Source organism: Schistocerca gregaria, chromosome 4 (assembly GCF_023897955.1).
Source record: "Schistocerca gregaria isolate iqSchGreg1 chromosome 4, iqSchGreg1.2, whole genome shotgun sequence".
Taxonomy (NCBI): domain Eukaryota; kingdom Metazoa; phylum Arthropoda; class Insecta; order Orthoptera; family Acrididae; genus Schistocerca; species Schistocerca gregaria.
In genome coordinates this window covers 102,131,206-102,147,615 of record NC_064923.1, presented here as the reverse complement: position 1 = coordinate 102,147,615, position 16,410 = coordinate 102,131,206, and the positions used below count along the sequence as shown (strand labels likewise).

Sequence of the window (16,410 nt, the reverse complement as noted above, 5' to 3'; positions counted from 1 at the left end):
TCACAAGTTCAAGGCACTGTTGGTCCAGATTAACCTATTCCTCAAAGGCAATTTGGCATAAAACCCTCAGAGTGATTGGTAGGTAACGTTGTTCATTACCAGCCCTTTCCAATCCATCCCAGGTATGTTCGATAGGAATCATGACTGGAGAACATGCTTTTGTCATTATCCTTAAGAAAGTCATTCACAAGATGTACACAATGGGGGCACGAATTGTCATCCATGAAAATGAATGCCTCACCAATAAGCTGCTGATATGGTTGCACTGTCGGTCAGCGAATGGCATTCACATATCTTACAGCCATTATGAGGCCTTCCATGTCCACCAGCGGCATATGTGAGCCCCACATAATGCTACTCCTAAACAGCAGGGAACCTCCACCTTGCTGCTGACAGTGTGTCTAAGGCATTCAGCCTGACCGGGTTGCCTCCAAACATGTCTCCGACGATTGTCTGGTTGAAAACATTATGTGAGGCTCATCGGTGAAGAGAACATGATGCCAGTCATGAGCAGTCCATTCGGCATGTTGTTAGGCCCATCAGTACCACGCTACATAGTGTCTTGGTTGCAAAGATGGACCTCGCCATGGACGTTGAGAGTGAAGTTGCGCATCATGCAGTCTATTGCGCACAGTTTGAGTCATAACATGACATCATGTGGCTACATGGAAAGCATTATTCAACATGGTGGCATTGCTGTCAGGGTTCCTCCAAGCCATAATCAGTAGGTAGCGGCCATACACTGCAGTAGTAGCCTTTGGGCGGCCTGATTGAGGCATGTCATTGACAGTTCCTATCTCTCTTTATGTCCTCCATGTCCAAACAACAACGCTTTGGCTCACGCCGAGATGCCTGGACACCTCCTGTGTTGAGAGCTCTTCCTGGCACAAAGTAACAATGCGGACACAATCAAACCAGGTATTGACCATCTAGGCATGGTTTAACTATAGACAACATGAGTCGTGTACCTCCTTCCTGGTGGAATGACTGGAACTGATCGGCTGCCAGAGCCCGTCCATGTAATAGGCGCTGCTCATGCATGATTGTTTACATCTTTGGGTGGGTTCAGTGACATCTCTGAACAGTGAAAGGGACTGTGTCTGTGATACAATATCCACAGTCAATGTCTGTCGTGTGGAGTTCTGGGAACCAGGATAATGCAAAACTTTATTTGATGTGTGTAGAGGTTGTCAGTGTAGAATGAGTGAAGTAAGGGCTATGGGGACAAGAACAAGGATGGGTGTGTGTGTGTGACAGCATCTAGTAGAGATTGGGGGCAGGAGGACTGCAGGATCACAGGACATTTTGCGAGGGCAATTCTCATCTCTCTAGTTCACAGAAGATAATATTACCAGTCATTCAGAGAAACACAACTAGTCAGTGGTCATGCCCTGAAATCTATGGCTGTGCCAAAGCTACAGTGGAGCTGTTCATCGTCATGTTTGTCTCCATTTACCCCAGCATTCGGCTGGTTTGGAACATTTACGGTACTTGTGCATTTTGCCCTGTCTTTCCCCCATTTTTCTTCTGTAACTATTTTGTTACAGTCCAGATTCCTTCTTCTTTTAATGGTCTTAACTGAGTCAATTCATCTTGCTCGGGGTCTCCCTCTTGCCCTTGCCCTCAAACTTCACCTATATCATTCCTTTTCATGTTCTTCCTTCTCCTATTCTCTTTACATGTCCAAAACATTTCAGTGTACTACCCTCATTTCTGCCATTCACCTGGTTAATTCCAGTTTGCTTCCTAATTTCTTCGTTCCTCACTCTGTCTCTCTTCGATTATTAGGAATTTCATTTCATTATCTTGGATTCTACCCTCCTTTCTTCTTATCACTGACTGTGTCTCCCATCTGTATGTCAGTCTCTGTGTAATATAGTATGTGCTGTACAGCACTCTGTTACGCTTCATTTGTATCTCTTTTCTCCAAAGTGAGTCCCTCACACACTGGTAAAATGCATTGCTCTGTTGCATGATTTTGTGAATTTCTACCTCCAGCCTTGAATAGAATGCAAGAATTATGTCACTTCCTAAATATTTGAAGTTGTCTATCATTTTAATTTCCTGCCCTTTAATATCAATTTTTCCTTTCCCTTCTCTGCATCTCCCAACCACCTTAGCCTTACTTTCCTCCCCACTGAATTTCATACCAAATTTCTCAATTTTATTTTTTCATTTCATTATTCTAGTCTTTCTTGTAAATCCTTACTGTTAGTCCCCCACAACACAATATTTATTGTGGAAAGCAATAATTTCATCTGCCTTCCTACGTAAGGGTCTCTTCCTTCTTTCACAATTTCATCAATCACCATTACAAATAATAATGAAGATACCAAATGTTCTTGTCTCAGGCCTGTAACATTCCTAAATCAAACAGTGCTTCGAACTTGAGTCTGGACATAGCTGAAGCTTGTGCCATAATTGCCTAATGAATTTCAATTGTTTGTCTTTCAAACCCCTTTCTCTCCTACATTTCTCATACCATTTTTTCTGGGGACACTATCGTATGTGTTTACGAAGTCAGCAAATATCATCACTGGGTCTTTCCTGTACTCCCAATGACTCTACATCAACTGTCTCATACTAAACATTGGGTCCACTGTTGATTTAGCATTTCAAAAGCTGAGCTGCTACTCTTCTAGTGGGCCTTCCACTTTTTCCCCACAACCTTCTTTCCAGAATTTTTTCATTATTTTTACTATATGAGATACAAGTGTCATCACTCTATAGTTATCACATACCTTTCTGTCTCCCTTTTTGAATACTGGAATTATTGTTGCCCTTCCCCATTCTTGAGAAGTATTTCTGTGTTCTTATGCAGCTTAGCCATCTCTATAATCCCTTTTTGAATACTGGAATTATTGTTGCCCTTCCCCATTCTTGAGAAGTATTTCTGTGTTCTTATGCAGCTTAGCCATCTCTATAACCATTGTAGTTCAGTAGGTCTAGGTGCCTTTATCATCTCCTCACTTATTTCATCTATCCAAGCTGCCTTTCTTGTGTTCATTCTTCTAACTGCTGTTTCTACTTCTAACACTGTAATATCAATATACGTGTGACAACATTCTTACCAACATGTTCCAAAACACTGCGATTAAACACGGGATTTTCCAGTGCCCATACCTTGGGTTCTGTTGGTGACAAAAAGGTAGGGTCAAGCGTTCAGGATAGCCATTGGACTAGTGACCATTTGTATGCCCAACAGAAGAATCATCTTAGTGTCACTATCGTACAGTATAGGGTCAAAGTATGAATATTATGCACTTCCTCCTGCTTATTCAAATGAAGCAGATCTGTTGGTCCTTTTTGCATTTGATGTGGTCTATGGTGGGCTCAATGAGACTTAGGGAGGCACCATTTGCTCATGGGTGGTTCCTCAGAAAATCCCAGAAAAGTGTTTTTTTGCTGTATTTTCACCATCACTAACAGACCAAAACCTAGTTAAATGTTTCAAAGTGGCTATGCACAGCAAGTGGCTGAGATTTGTATGACTTGTTCCTAAGATCCTGATCTCAGACAATATATATATATATATATATATATATATATATATATATATATATATATATATATATATATATATATCCCAGATACAGAGGTTAAAAATTACCCTGCTAATACACACAAAATATGCACATAAAAACTAAAAAATATTGATTGATGACAGATATACTCTTGTTAAACAGATGATTTAATTAAACTTAGAGACATACATGTGAATGAATGAATCAATTAATGAATGAGGCATTTGCATAAATTCATGGATGGTTCCTGAGAAAACCCCAACAAAAGTGTTTTTCACCATTTTTTTCACTGTCAGCAGTGAACCAAACCTCAGACATATATCCCAAGGCGGTTATGCACAGCAAATGGCTGTAGTTTTTACAAAATATTCCTAAAATTCTATTCTTGAACAACTTCAAAAATTTTCTAGAAATGTTTTATCACTTTCCGAGGTACAGAAGTTCAAAGTTACCTTATTTTTGCATGTAAGCTACACAAGTAAAATGCAGCATGAGGTGAAAATGTAGTTTATGAAGTGATTAGCACAGATAAATATGATGTAAAGTGTCTCCATTATCATCAGAAGGGTTCTGGGTGCTCCACGTTGTAGTACTAAAAACACAAGCAAATATTTTGTGCCCGTAAAATCTGGTGTGAAGTGTAAAATTAGTTTTGCATTGTTTGAATTGCATCAGGTGCTTTTGATATGAGTGACGTGCCCTCCTGTGGCAGGGAAAAGAAGAGAACTAGCAGAAAAATGATCGTATCGGAGAACAAAAAAGGCGAATATGCTCCTCATTATTAAAAGTGGATACGAAGTGCCTCACTCTACTTTCCTCAGCACCTTTAAAACTTTTCACAAAAATATTGGCATGTATACTCACGCTTTTTTGTGCTGAGAGAGAATGAAACAGTGCAAGCTTGAAAGAGATGGAGAAGTAATAAATACTGGAAGGTACAGGATGTATGAAAAGAAAATTTATATTTGAAGGGCTATCTGTACATGCCTAACAATTTGGAGGAGAGTGGGGCGTATGTTCATCACTTGCTTGGCCTTTAGGAATTCAGTCAATATGGAGTATTTCTTGGGAGCAGACCACACATTCTGTGTGTGAGAATTTTACAAAAATGGTGATTTGGCAGCTGTAGTGTGGAGGGAATTCTACAGTGATTATGTATTCCATACAGTAAATTTTGAGGTTCATTCAAACGAAACCAGGTCAGTGTGTCTACCTTTGCCTTACATGTAAGGTGGCACCACATAACTGCAGGTATGGTGGCACCATCTATTGGTAGAGAGACTGATGCGTGTGTGCCATTTGATGTTGCATAGCTCCAGTGTGGTTTCATGCTGAAGAGAAGGTGGTCACACAAGTTATCGTCCACTACTGAACATACAGGCGAGTAAGCAGGAACAATGAGGAATGATTCATTTTCATGTCCAGCATTATCAAGCCACTTTAAAGAACATTAGGTGGGCCATCAAGTCGAAATTCCGAAGCATGTTGTCCATTGGCATTATCCTCCTGCATTACAATGCCTGCCCACACACGGCCAATGCGTTGAAGATGACATAGCAGCAATTTCAGTGGGGAATGCTGAAACGTCCACTGTACAGTCCCGAACTTTCACTGTATGACTTTCATGTGTTTGGACCTCAAAAACAAGCTATTCATGGACATCGATTCACAATAGATGATGAAGTGTGTGGCTGGGTTTAGGCCTGGATCCAACAGCAGCCTACTAGCTTATTCAAGGATGGAATTGACCGGCTAGTGTTGCAATGGGATAAATGCGCCAACAGTTTTGGCGACTATCTTTGAATATGTGTACTGTGTATAACTAAAGTTTTGAGTTAATAAAATCATTACTGTTATTTTACACTAGTGACTGGGTTTCATCTGAGTGCCCCTTACAAATGGTGCTCAAGTCTTCCCCATTTCTGTAAATGGATCACACTGTTTGAGGAGACCAGTTAAACACTGGCCATACCAAAATCTGGGTGAGGAAGATCATCAAGAAGGGGGAATTTGTGGAGAGTGTAAATTGGTCTGTTCATGACAATCCTAACCTCTCCATTCCTAAGCATGCAAGTTCTTTAAATGTGCATAGATCATCACTATACCGAATTCTGCAAGAAGACCTTAAACTGCACCCTTACAAAATCCAATTGGTGCAAGAATTAAAGCATCAGGATGTCAGACAAAGGCTGCAGTTCATTAATAATGTGACTGAGTGCCTGTCATTGAGCATATTCTTTTCTGGTGAGGCTCATTTTCACCTGAACAGTCACGTCCATACACAAAATTGCTGCAACTGGCATGCAGCAAATCCTTAACAGAAACATGAGAAACCCCTTCCTTCACCAAAAGTTATTGTACAGGTTGTGTTGTTGACTCGAGAATTAACTGGCCCCTGCTGTTTCGAGAACGAGAGAGGTTGTGAAGGTACAATGTATGCAGAACATTATGTGACAATGTTAAATGAGTTTTTGATACTTGAATTGCACAACTTTTCTAGTTATAACCAAAGAAAATGGTTTCAGCAAGATTGAGCCACAGCACAGATATCCAATGTGTATATACTGCGAGTTCAAGAAATTTTCCCTGGCAAATTGATCCCTAGGAGGAGTGACATAAATTGACCCCATGCAATCCTCATTTGAGACCCATGGATCTTTTATTATGAGGATAGGTCAAATCTAAAGAGTATGTCAATAATCCAACTTCTCTGGAACAATTGGATGAAAATATCTGCAGTGAAGTGGCAGCCATACCAGTACCTATATGCTGAGCCATCATACAAAATTTTGTTCATTGTTTAAGTAAGTGCTGTAGACATGCCGGACTGCATTTAAATGACATTATTTTGTGATGTAAATTAATGAACTGTACATTTCAATATAAATAAAGTTTTAGTTGATAGAATATAGCCTCTATTTTATTTTGACACATCAAATGTAAACTTTCTTTTGAGACACTCATTAGTAGACAGTGATAGTGGAATAGAAAGAGTGAAGGAGACAGTGACAGATTGGAAGAAAGAGAGGGACACTGTGCCACTGGAAGATAGTAGACAGTGAGAGAATGGTGCTAGGAAAAGAGTAAAGGAGACAGAGCCAGTGGGAGAGGAATAATAAGAAGGAGAAAGTGGAACTGGATGAGAGCCAGTGATAATGAGAGAGAGAGAGAGAGAGAGAGAGAGAGAGAGAGAGAGAGTGAGTCTGTGATAGTGGCAACAAAGAAGTGAGTTAGTGGCCATGAGAAGATGGCAGCAGTGGGAAGGAAGGAATGAGATAGTAGCAGAAAGAGAGAACAAGAGGGAGACAGTGACAGTGAGAGGAGACACTAGTAGCAGGAAAGAAGGAAGGTGACTGTGGTTGTGAGACACAGAACAGTGACAGTTGGAGAGACCCTAAAAGATAACGACAATGAGTTGGGTCAGATGAGAGAGTGAGAATGGATAGTTGGGAGTGGATTGGCACGAGAGACTTACAGTTATGGACTAGTGAGTGTGAGCATTTTACAGTTAGAGAGCTTGTGGGACTGAGTGGTGAGTTGCATATTAAAAAGAGCATGAATATGTTGCATGTCAATATTTTGGTGAAAAATTTTAAGGACACTGAGGAATGTAGAATGAGGCAGCTGGTACCCACTCTTCAGTCAGAGTCTTTTAATAAAGTGGGACACATTCAGCTTTCGTTTTGCTCGAATAGGAACATTTTTCCAGTGTCTTTCTCTCTTTCCAGCTCTAGGTCCCCCCCCCCCCCCCCCCCCCCCGCCACACTTATATCTCTTTTTGTCACTATTTTCTATGTTTTCCTCATCTCCTCTGTGTTATTAGCTCTCCATTCTCCCCTTTCACTGGTTTTGTGTAAGTACATTAATTCCTTGTAATACTTGCAACTCGTACCCGCATCCTTTTACTTCCATTATCATCGTTTTCCAACTCTTGTGTCAATTCCTCCAACTTTTCCTCTCTTCTTCTGCTGCCTCTTTCCCACATTTCTTTTTGTGTTCTTGGCAGTTTCCTTTTTGTCTCTGTTTTATTCTTACCATTCCTTCTTATTTACTTTCTGCTTCCTTCACCAACTCATTGACATAGTAAATAATAGGAATCCTCATAGGACAGGATATGCCTTGAGGGGCTGAAACAGGATGTGCTGGGTGGGTACATAGGATAGGTCCTGGAACCTTGACTTCCAGAGGGTTATGAACGTTGTGGCAACAGATTGGAAGTAAGTGTGGTATTAGTGTAATAGAATAAGGACTAGTTTATAAAAAAAATATGCAGATACATTATTTATAAAAAACTTTCTTAATTTCTTGTGGATTTTGTTATGGTACTAGCTTTACTTTCAGCCCACTCCACTTATTTTGGTTCTTATACATGATACGCAGGTGCTTTTTTCTTCTCACATGCGGTGTTAATGAGTTTCACTTAATACTGCAAGCTTATTTGTAAAAGAAGGTTCAACACAAAAACAGTTTTACAAATAACATAGAGCACTATATTTTTGTTACATTAAAAATTTGTGAAGTGAGTAAAACCCTGGAAATAAAATTAACCATATAAATTAACTTTTCTTTGCAGGGAAAGGCTGTACCCATGGATTAGTATATGCAAGGCTTATAACACCAGATAAAACAGACCATGGTTTACATGCATTTATAGTTCCCATTAGGGATCCAGAAACCCTTCAGCCATTTGCTGGTGTTCTTGTTGGTGATGTGGGAGAGAAAATTGGACTGAATGGGGTGGATAATGGTTTTGTGCAGTTCATTAGATACAGAATACCTCGTGAGAACCTACTAAATAAATTAGGAGATGTGACACCAGAAGGGAATTATGTTAGCCCACTTAAAGACCCAAATAAGAGACTAGGTTTGTTACACATGTAATGTTAAAACAAATAATTTTTATCATAATTTATTTCAAAATAATGTAACTATTGTATTTTTTATAACGGTAGTCCTATAACAATATTGGATTTATCATGATATTACAAGAAAATGATAATTTTAGGAGCTTCACTTGCAACATTGTCTACTGGCCGAGTGTCTCTAATCACAGTAAGCTTGTCAAATCTCATGAGAGCAGTTCCTATTGCAGTTCGATACGCTGCAGTACATACAGAGGATACACAGGATGCGAAGAGCTCACAGGCCCAGCTCGAGGGCCAGTGGCAGGTAAACTATCATTTACTTAAGACAAAAGGTTTTAAAATTATACCTCCATTAAAGCTTTTAGTTTTAGTTTTATTGATCCCACACTAATTTGATCTGCTTTTTCAAGCAATTTTCTTCCATATCTATACAGTAGTAACTGAATATATGTTCACACTGAGATATTAACAATCAACTCTCATTAATTTCTAAACAACTGAAAGCAAACTGTGGTAATAACCTCATTTGTGCTAAAATATGAAGAAAAACCTTGTGTGTTAAGTGTAAGTATCTGAATAGTGTCTCATTTTTTGTTATTTCTCCTGTAGTAACAATTTAAGCATAATGTGGTTAAATGGTGGTTAGAATTGCTACGCAGCTTTTTAATTGAGAGGGATCACCTCTGTAGTATTCCACACATCAAAGAGGTTTTGCATCACCTTGATTCTGAGAGTTCTGGAACCTGTACAGAAAATTGGAATAGAGATCAACATAAACATCATTTCTGATCTTTTTATTCCTCTTGAAAACCACACATTTCTTGTTGTACCATCATGTGGCAAAACCTCCAGAGGTGGTGGACCAGATTCCTGTATACACTAGTACCTCTAATATTCAGTATCATGGCCTCTTGCATTGATGCATGCCTGTATTCATCCTGGCATACCATCGACTAGTTCATCAAGGCACTGTTCGTCCAGATTGTCCCACTCCTAAACAGCGATTCGGCTTAGATCCCTCAGAGTGGTTGGTGGGTCACGTTGTCCATAAACAGCCCTATTCAATCTATCCCAGCTATGTTAAATAGGGTTCATGGCTGGAGAACATGCTGGGCACACTAGTTGAGGGACGTTGTTATCCTGAAAGAAGTCATTCACAAGATGTGCACGATGGGGGTGCGAATTATCGTCCATGAAGACAAATGCCTCTCCAATATGCTGCCAATATGGTTGCACTGTTGGTTGAAGGATGGTAGTCATGCAGCGTACAGTCTTTACAGCACCTTCCACAACCACCAGCAGCATATGTCGGCCCCACATAATGCCACCCCAAAACAGCAGGGTACCTCCACCTTGCTGCACTCGCTGGACAGTGTGTCTAAGGCCTCCAAACTTGTCTCCGACGATTGTCTGGTTGAAGGCATATACGATACTCATTGGTGAAGAGAACATGATGCCAATCCTGAGCGGTCCATTCAACATGTTGTAGGGCCCATCTGTACTGCACTGCATGGTGTCGTGTTTGCAAAATTGGATCTTGCCATGGATGTCGGGAGTGAAGTTGTGCATCATGCAGCCTATTGCTCACAGTTTGAGTCATATCAAGATGTCCTGTGGGTGCACAAAAAGCACTATTCAACATGGTGGCCTTGCTGTTAGGGTTCCCCCAAGCCATAATCCATAGTTGGCGGTCATCCACTGCAGTAGTAGCCCTTGGGCAGCCTGAGCGAGGCATGTCATCAACAGTTCCTTTCTCTCTCTATCTGCTCTATGTCTGAACCACATCATTTTGGTTCACTCCGATATGTGTGGACAATTCCCTTGTTGAGAGCTCTTCCTGGCACAAAGTAACAATGTGAACATGATCGAACCACAGTATTGATCGTCTAGGTATGGTTGAACTACAGACAACACGAGCCGTGTACCTACTTCTTGGTGGAATGACTGGAACTGATCGGCTGTCAGACCCTCTCCATCTAATGAGCACTGCTCATGCATGGTTGTTTACATCGTTGGGCTGGTTTAGTGACATCTCTGAACAGTGAAAGGGACTGTGTCTGTGATACAATATCCATAGTCAACGTCTAACTACAGGAGTTCTGGGAACTTGGGTGATGCAAAACTTTTTTTTATGAATGTATTAACAGAGAAAAATTTTATAGAGTTTTTCTGGTGCATTCCCATTTGTACGTAATGACAGTGGTATTTCCTTCATCAGCTTTTACTGTTAGTGTATAATTGTCATGCAGCTTATGCCATATTTTTGACGAGAAGCTTCCTTTCTCATGAATAACAGAGTTTTGGTAGACCGTCCTGTGGCACAACAAGTTTGCTTCATTACATGAGCCACCTGGGTCCCACCTGGGTCCTCCCCTCCACCACCAGCTTTTCTGAACTGTACACATGGGAACTATCCTCAAAACACATTCTCTACTCCTGTAATTATCCTGCCCTCAACCTAAGGTAACATACTGTCCCCACACCCTTCACCCAACAGTTTCCACCCCCTTTCTGTCCTGTGTCCTTCTCCCCATTCTTGTCTGCCACCCTCTTGTTTGCTACCCTCTACCAATGCACCCATCCATCTTTCTGCACCCATCTCCTCTTTTGCTCTTTTTTTACCCACATCCCTACCCCACGAGATCTTGATGCTGCACCTGTTGGCATTCTAGTCCCTAGTTCGTGCTCACCATGACAGAAAGTGTTTCTCTCTCCCACCACCCATACACTACTTTCCCTTCCCCTTTCCTTCACCATCCAGATTGCTGCTTGCACCCCTCCCCCCCACGACAGCTGCAGTCTGGCCCGAGCTGTGGAGCTGGCAGTCTTGTGCCCGTGAGGAGACCTTGCTTGTGTGTATGAATGATGTGTGTTTATCTTTTGCTCATGAAAGCTGTGGCTGAAAGGTTTATGTAGGTGACTTTTAATTATGCCTGTTTGCAACTTAACAAGTCTCCTTTAGGGTAAGTAACAATCTTACTTTTCCTACAATGGTTGATATTCCTACTTGGAGTTTCCATCATTAGAGTTTTGGTACATTGACTGTTCAGTTTTTTAAATAACGTAGGTAACCTTATATTGAAGGACTATTTGTGCATTATTCCTTACGTTTGTTGTTGTTGTTGTTGTTGTTGCTGTTGTCTTCAGTCCTGAGACTGGTTTGATGCAGCTCTCCATGCTACTATATCCCGTGCAAGCTTCTTCATCTCCCAGTACTTACTACAACCTACATCTTCAGCATTCTTCTGTAGCACCACATTTCAAAAGCTTCTATTCTCTTCTGTCCAAACTATTTATCGTCCATGTTTCACTTCCATACATGGCTACACTCCATACAAATAATTTCAGAAACGACTTCCTGACACTTAAATCTATACTTGATGTTAAGAAACTTCTCTTCTTCAGAAACGCTTTCCTTGCCATTGCCAGTCTACATTTTATATCCTCTTTGCTGCGACCATCATCAGTTATTTTGCTCCCCAAATAGCAAAACTCCTTTATCACTTTAGGTGTCTCATTTCCTAATCTAATTCCCTCAGCATCACCCGACTTAATTCGACTACATTCCATTATCCTTGTTTTGCTTTTGTTGATGTCCATCTTATACCCTCCTTTCAAGATACTGTCCATTCCATTCAACTGCTCTTCCAAGTCCTTTGCTGTCTGTGACAGAATTACAATGTCATCGGCAAACCTCAAAGTTTTTATTTCTTCTCCATGGATTTTAATACCTACTCCGAATTTTTCTTTTGTTTCCTTCACTGCTTGCTCAATGTACAGACTGAATAACATCGGGGTAAGCTACAACCCTGTCCCACTCCTTTCCCAACCGCTGATTCCCTTTCATGCTCCTCAGTTCTTATAACTGCCATCTGCTTTCTGTACAGATTGTAAATAGCCTTTCGCTCCTTGTATTTTACCCCTGCCATTTTTAGAATTTGAAAGAGAGTATTCCAGTAAACACTGTTGAAAGCTTTCTCTAAGTCTACAAATCCTATAAACGTAGGTTTGCATTTCCTTAATCTGTTTTCTAAGATAAGTTGTAGGGTCATTATTGTCTCATGTGTTCCAACATTACTGCAGAATCCAAATTGATCTTCCCCGAGATCGGCTTCTACCAATTTTTCTATTCGTCTGTAAAAAATTTGCGTTAGTATTTTGCAGCTGATACTTCGGTAATTTTCACATCTGTCAACACCTGCTTTCTTTACGATTGGAATTATTATATTCTTCTTGAAGTCTGAGGGTATTTCACCTGTCTCATACATCTTGCTCACCAGATGGTAGTTTTGTCATGTAGTTCTAATGGAATGTTATCTACTCCTGGGGCCTTGTTCGACTCATGTCTTTCAGTGCTCTGTCGAACTCTTCATGCAGTATCGTATCTCCCATTTCATCTTCATCTACATCCTCTTCCATTTCATAATATTGTCCTCAAGTACATTGCCCTTGTATAGACCTTCTATATACTCCTTTCACCTTTCTGCTTTCTCTTCTTTGCTTAGAACTGGGTTTCCATCTGAGCTCTTGATATTCATACAAGTGGTTCTCTTTTCTCCAAAGGTCTCTTTAATTTTCCTGTAGGCAGTATCTATCTTACCCCTAGTGAGATAAGCCTCTACATCCTTTCATTTGTCCTCTATCCATCCCTACTTAGCCATTTTGCAGTTCCTATCGATCTCATTTTTGAGACGTTTGTATTCCTTTTTGCCTGTTTCATTTACTGCATTTTTATATTTTCTCCTTTCGTCAATTAAATTCAATATTTCTTCTGTCACCCAAGGATTTCTACTAGCCCTCGTCTTTTTACCTACTTGATCCTCTGCTGCCTTCACTGCTTCATCCCTCAAAGCTACCCGTTCTTCTTCTACTGTATTTCTTTCCCCCATCCCTGGCAATTGTTCCCTTGTGCTCTCCCTGAAACTCTGTACAACCTCTGGTTCTTTCAGATTATCCAGGTCCCAATCATAAATTCCCACCTTTTTGCAGTTTCTTCAGTTTTAATCTACAGTTCATAACCAATAGATTGTGGTCAGAGTCAACATCTGCCCCTGGAAATGTCTTACAATTTAAAATCTGTTTCCTAAATCTCTGTCTTACCATTATATAATCTATCTGATACCTTCTAGTATCTCCAGGGTTCTTCCATGTATACAACCTTCTTTTATGATTCCTGAACCAAGTGTTAGCTATGATTAAGTTATGCTCTGTGCAAAATTCTACCAGGTGGCTTCCTCTTTCATTTCTCTCCCCCAATCCATATTCACCCACTTCTCTCCCTTTTCCTACTCTCGAATTCCAGTCACCCATGACTATTAAATTATTGTCTCCCTTCACTAACTGACTTATTTCTTTTATCTCATCATACATTTCATCAATTTTTTCATCATCTCCAGAGCCAGTTGCCATATAACCTTGTACTACTGTAGTAGGCATGGGCTTCGTGTCTATCTTGGCCATAATAATGCATTCACTATGCTGTTGGTTGTAGCTTACCTGCACTCCTATTTTTTATTCATTATTAAACCTACTCCTGCATTACCGCTATTTGATTTTGTATTTATAAACCTGTATTCACCTGACCAAAAGTCTTGCTCCACCTGCCACCAAGCTTCACTAATTCCCACTATATCTAACTTTAACCTATCCATTTCCCTTTTTAAATTTTCTAACCTACCTGCCCGATTAAGGGATCTGACATTCCACTCTCCGATCCATAGAACGCCTGTTTTCTTTCTCCTGATAATGACGTCCTCTTGAGTAGTCCCCGCCCGGAGATACGAATGGGGCACTATTTTACCTCCGGAATATTTTACCCAAGAAGACGCCATTATCATTTAACCATACAGTAAAGCTGCATGCCCTTGGGAAAAATTACGGCTGTAGTTTCCTCTTGCTTTCAGCCGTTTGCAGTACCACCACAGCAAGGCCGTTTTCGTTAGTGTTACAAGGCCAGATCAGTCAATCATCCAGAATGTTACCCCTGCAACTACTGAAAAGGGTACTGCCCCTCTTCAGGAACCACACGTTTGTCTGGCCTCTCAACAGATACCCCTCCGTTGTGCTGGCACCTACGGTACAGCCATCTGTATCGCTGGAGCACACAAGCCTTCCCACCAACGTCAAGGTCCATGGTTCATGGGGAGGTTTAGTCTTTGGTAACCTTAAGTGGCTCCATGGCTCAGTGCTAAATATGTCCGACTAGTGTTCCAAACGTCTCACAAGGGAACTGTCTAATCTGATATGTCGTAACCTGCCATAAAATTTTTTGAACAGGTAGAATATACTGAAAAAACAGTGTCAAAATTTTAGGCACACTGCAAGTTTTTTTATTTTTTTAAATATGGAGATTTACCAAATTCATTGCATGCCAGATGGCGAGCACATATTCTCAGCTGATGGCACAATAGTAAACAGATAAATTGAATTTCAGTTTCCATTGATAGTTTCTGTTACATAATTTTTCACAGTTACTACTCACTTGTATTTGCAACTCCTTCAACATTCATAATAATTAGCAGTTGCCTTTGCTACATTGCTATGTGATAATGATGTAGATAAAACTGAACTAATTTTCTTTGTGATTTCTTGGTGTATGCTTGATAATAGCATCCATCTTTGTGCAGGTTTCAGAGATTCACAGTAATGTGGAATCCAGTTTTAAGCTTTGGCGAAGATGAAATTTGAAGAATGTAGTGTTGTTGTTGTGGTCTGCAGTCAAGAGACTGGTTTGATGCAGCTCTCAATGCTACTCTATTCTTTGCAAATTTCTTCATTTCCAAGCAACTACTGCACCAGGCATTCTTCTGAATCTGCTTAGTGTATTCATCTCTTGGTCTCCCTCTATGGTTTTTACCCTCCAAACTGCCCTCCACTACTAAATTGGTGATCCCTTGATGCCTCAGAACATGTTTTACCACCCACTCCATTCTATCTATCAAGTGGGGCCACAAATTCCTCTTCTACCCAGTTCTGTTCAGTACCTCCTCATTAGTTACATGAACTACCTATCTAACCTTCAACATTCTTCTGTAGCGCCACATCTCAAAAGCTTCTATTCTCTTCTTGTCTAAACTATTTATCATACACATTTCACATCATACATACCTACACTCCATACAAATACTTTGAGAAACGACTTCCTGACACTTAAATCTATACAATGATTGCTATGGCACACTCGTACGCAATAGTGTCAGTGATAGGTATAACTGTTTTACTGTTTCTGTGACCTTATTTCTGTCATCAGTAACACCACACAACCCCTTCTCCCAAATCCTTAGCTCATGCCTCATATCCACGTAATAGTCCTAGATGCAAGACCTGTCCTATATACATCCTCCCACCACCAACCATTGGCGCGGAATACAGAGTGGACCAATCTATGCAGCAATCTGATATAACCAAGCTTCTGACAGCAGCAGCCTGTGGAAACTATAGAGGGTGTGTTTACACCAGCATCTCTCATTTGGCACTGCACCTGGCAGCATCTGCTTTTAGCTTGTGGTGCTGTTGTGATGTACCAACTGTAACCTGGGATCCCTTTCTTTGGAGGACACCACATTTCTCACCCGTCTGCGCTGTCATTGTGTAGTGCTGGATCAGATGACAATGGCAGGGGATCCTGAATGTGGATGCAGATGAGGAATCAGGGACCTTAGTGAGGACTGATGGCAGGTCTCTTTTCCCCATCCCTGTATCCACCTTGCAAGTGACCACTAACACCCCCCCCCCCCCCCCCCCCCCAAAACTGGCCACAGGGTGCATGCCCACATCCAGGGACACAGATGCTGTGGATGAGCAGACTGTAGGTGGAACTCCAGAGGCACAGTGACCCCTGTCCAGGAGCACTGCCTACACTGATCTCGGCCCAGGCTACGGGACGGTGATGATGGCAGTGCCACTATGTCAATTTCCATCAGCACTGCTCTAGATGGTGCTGCCTGTGACAATTTGGCAGATGGAGATGACTGCTGTTGTGGACCCCAGCAGCATGCTGCATCTATAGGCAAAACTTCTGT

At 41.0% G+C, this 16,410-nt stretch overlaps 1 protein-coding gene across 5 annotated transcripts in view; it reads left to right on the top strand.

The window, feature by feature from the left end:
* Positions 1-16,410, top strand: part of LOC126268198 (peroxisomal acyl-coenzyme A oxidase 3-like) — a 301,784-nt gene that overhangs the window by 141,052 nt on the left and 144,322 nt on the right. For 3 of the 5 annotated variants that reach the window (XM_049973820.1, XM_049973819.1, XM_049973818.1), the window contains exons 7-8: positions 8,098-8,388; positions 8,530-8,693. In XM_049973820.1, the coding sequence (XP_049829777.1) occupies positions 8,098-8,388; positions 8,530-8,693 (455 nt within the window). The remainder of the gene's footprint in view (positions 1-8,097; positions 8,389-8,529; positions 8,694-16,410) is intronic. The other 2 variants (XM_049973822.1, XM_049973821.1) reach the window with 1 other exon arrangement.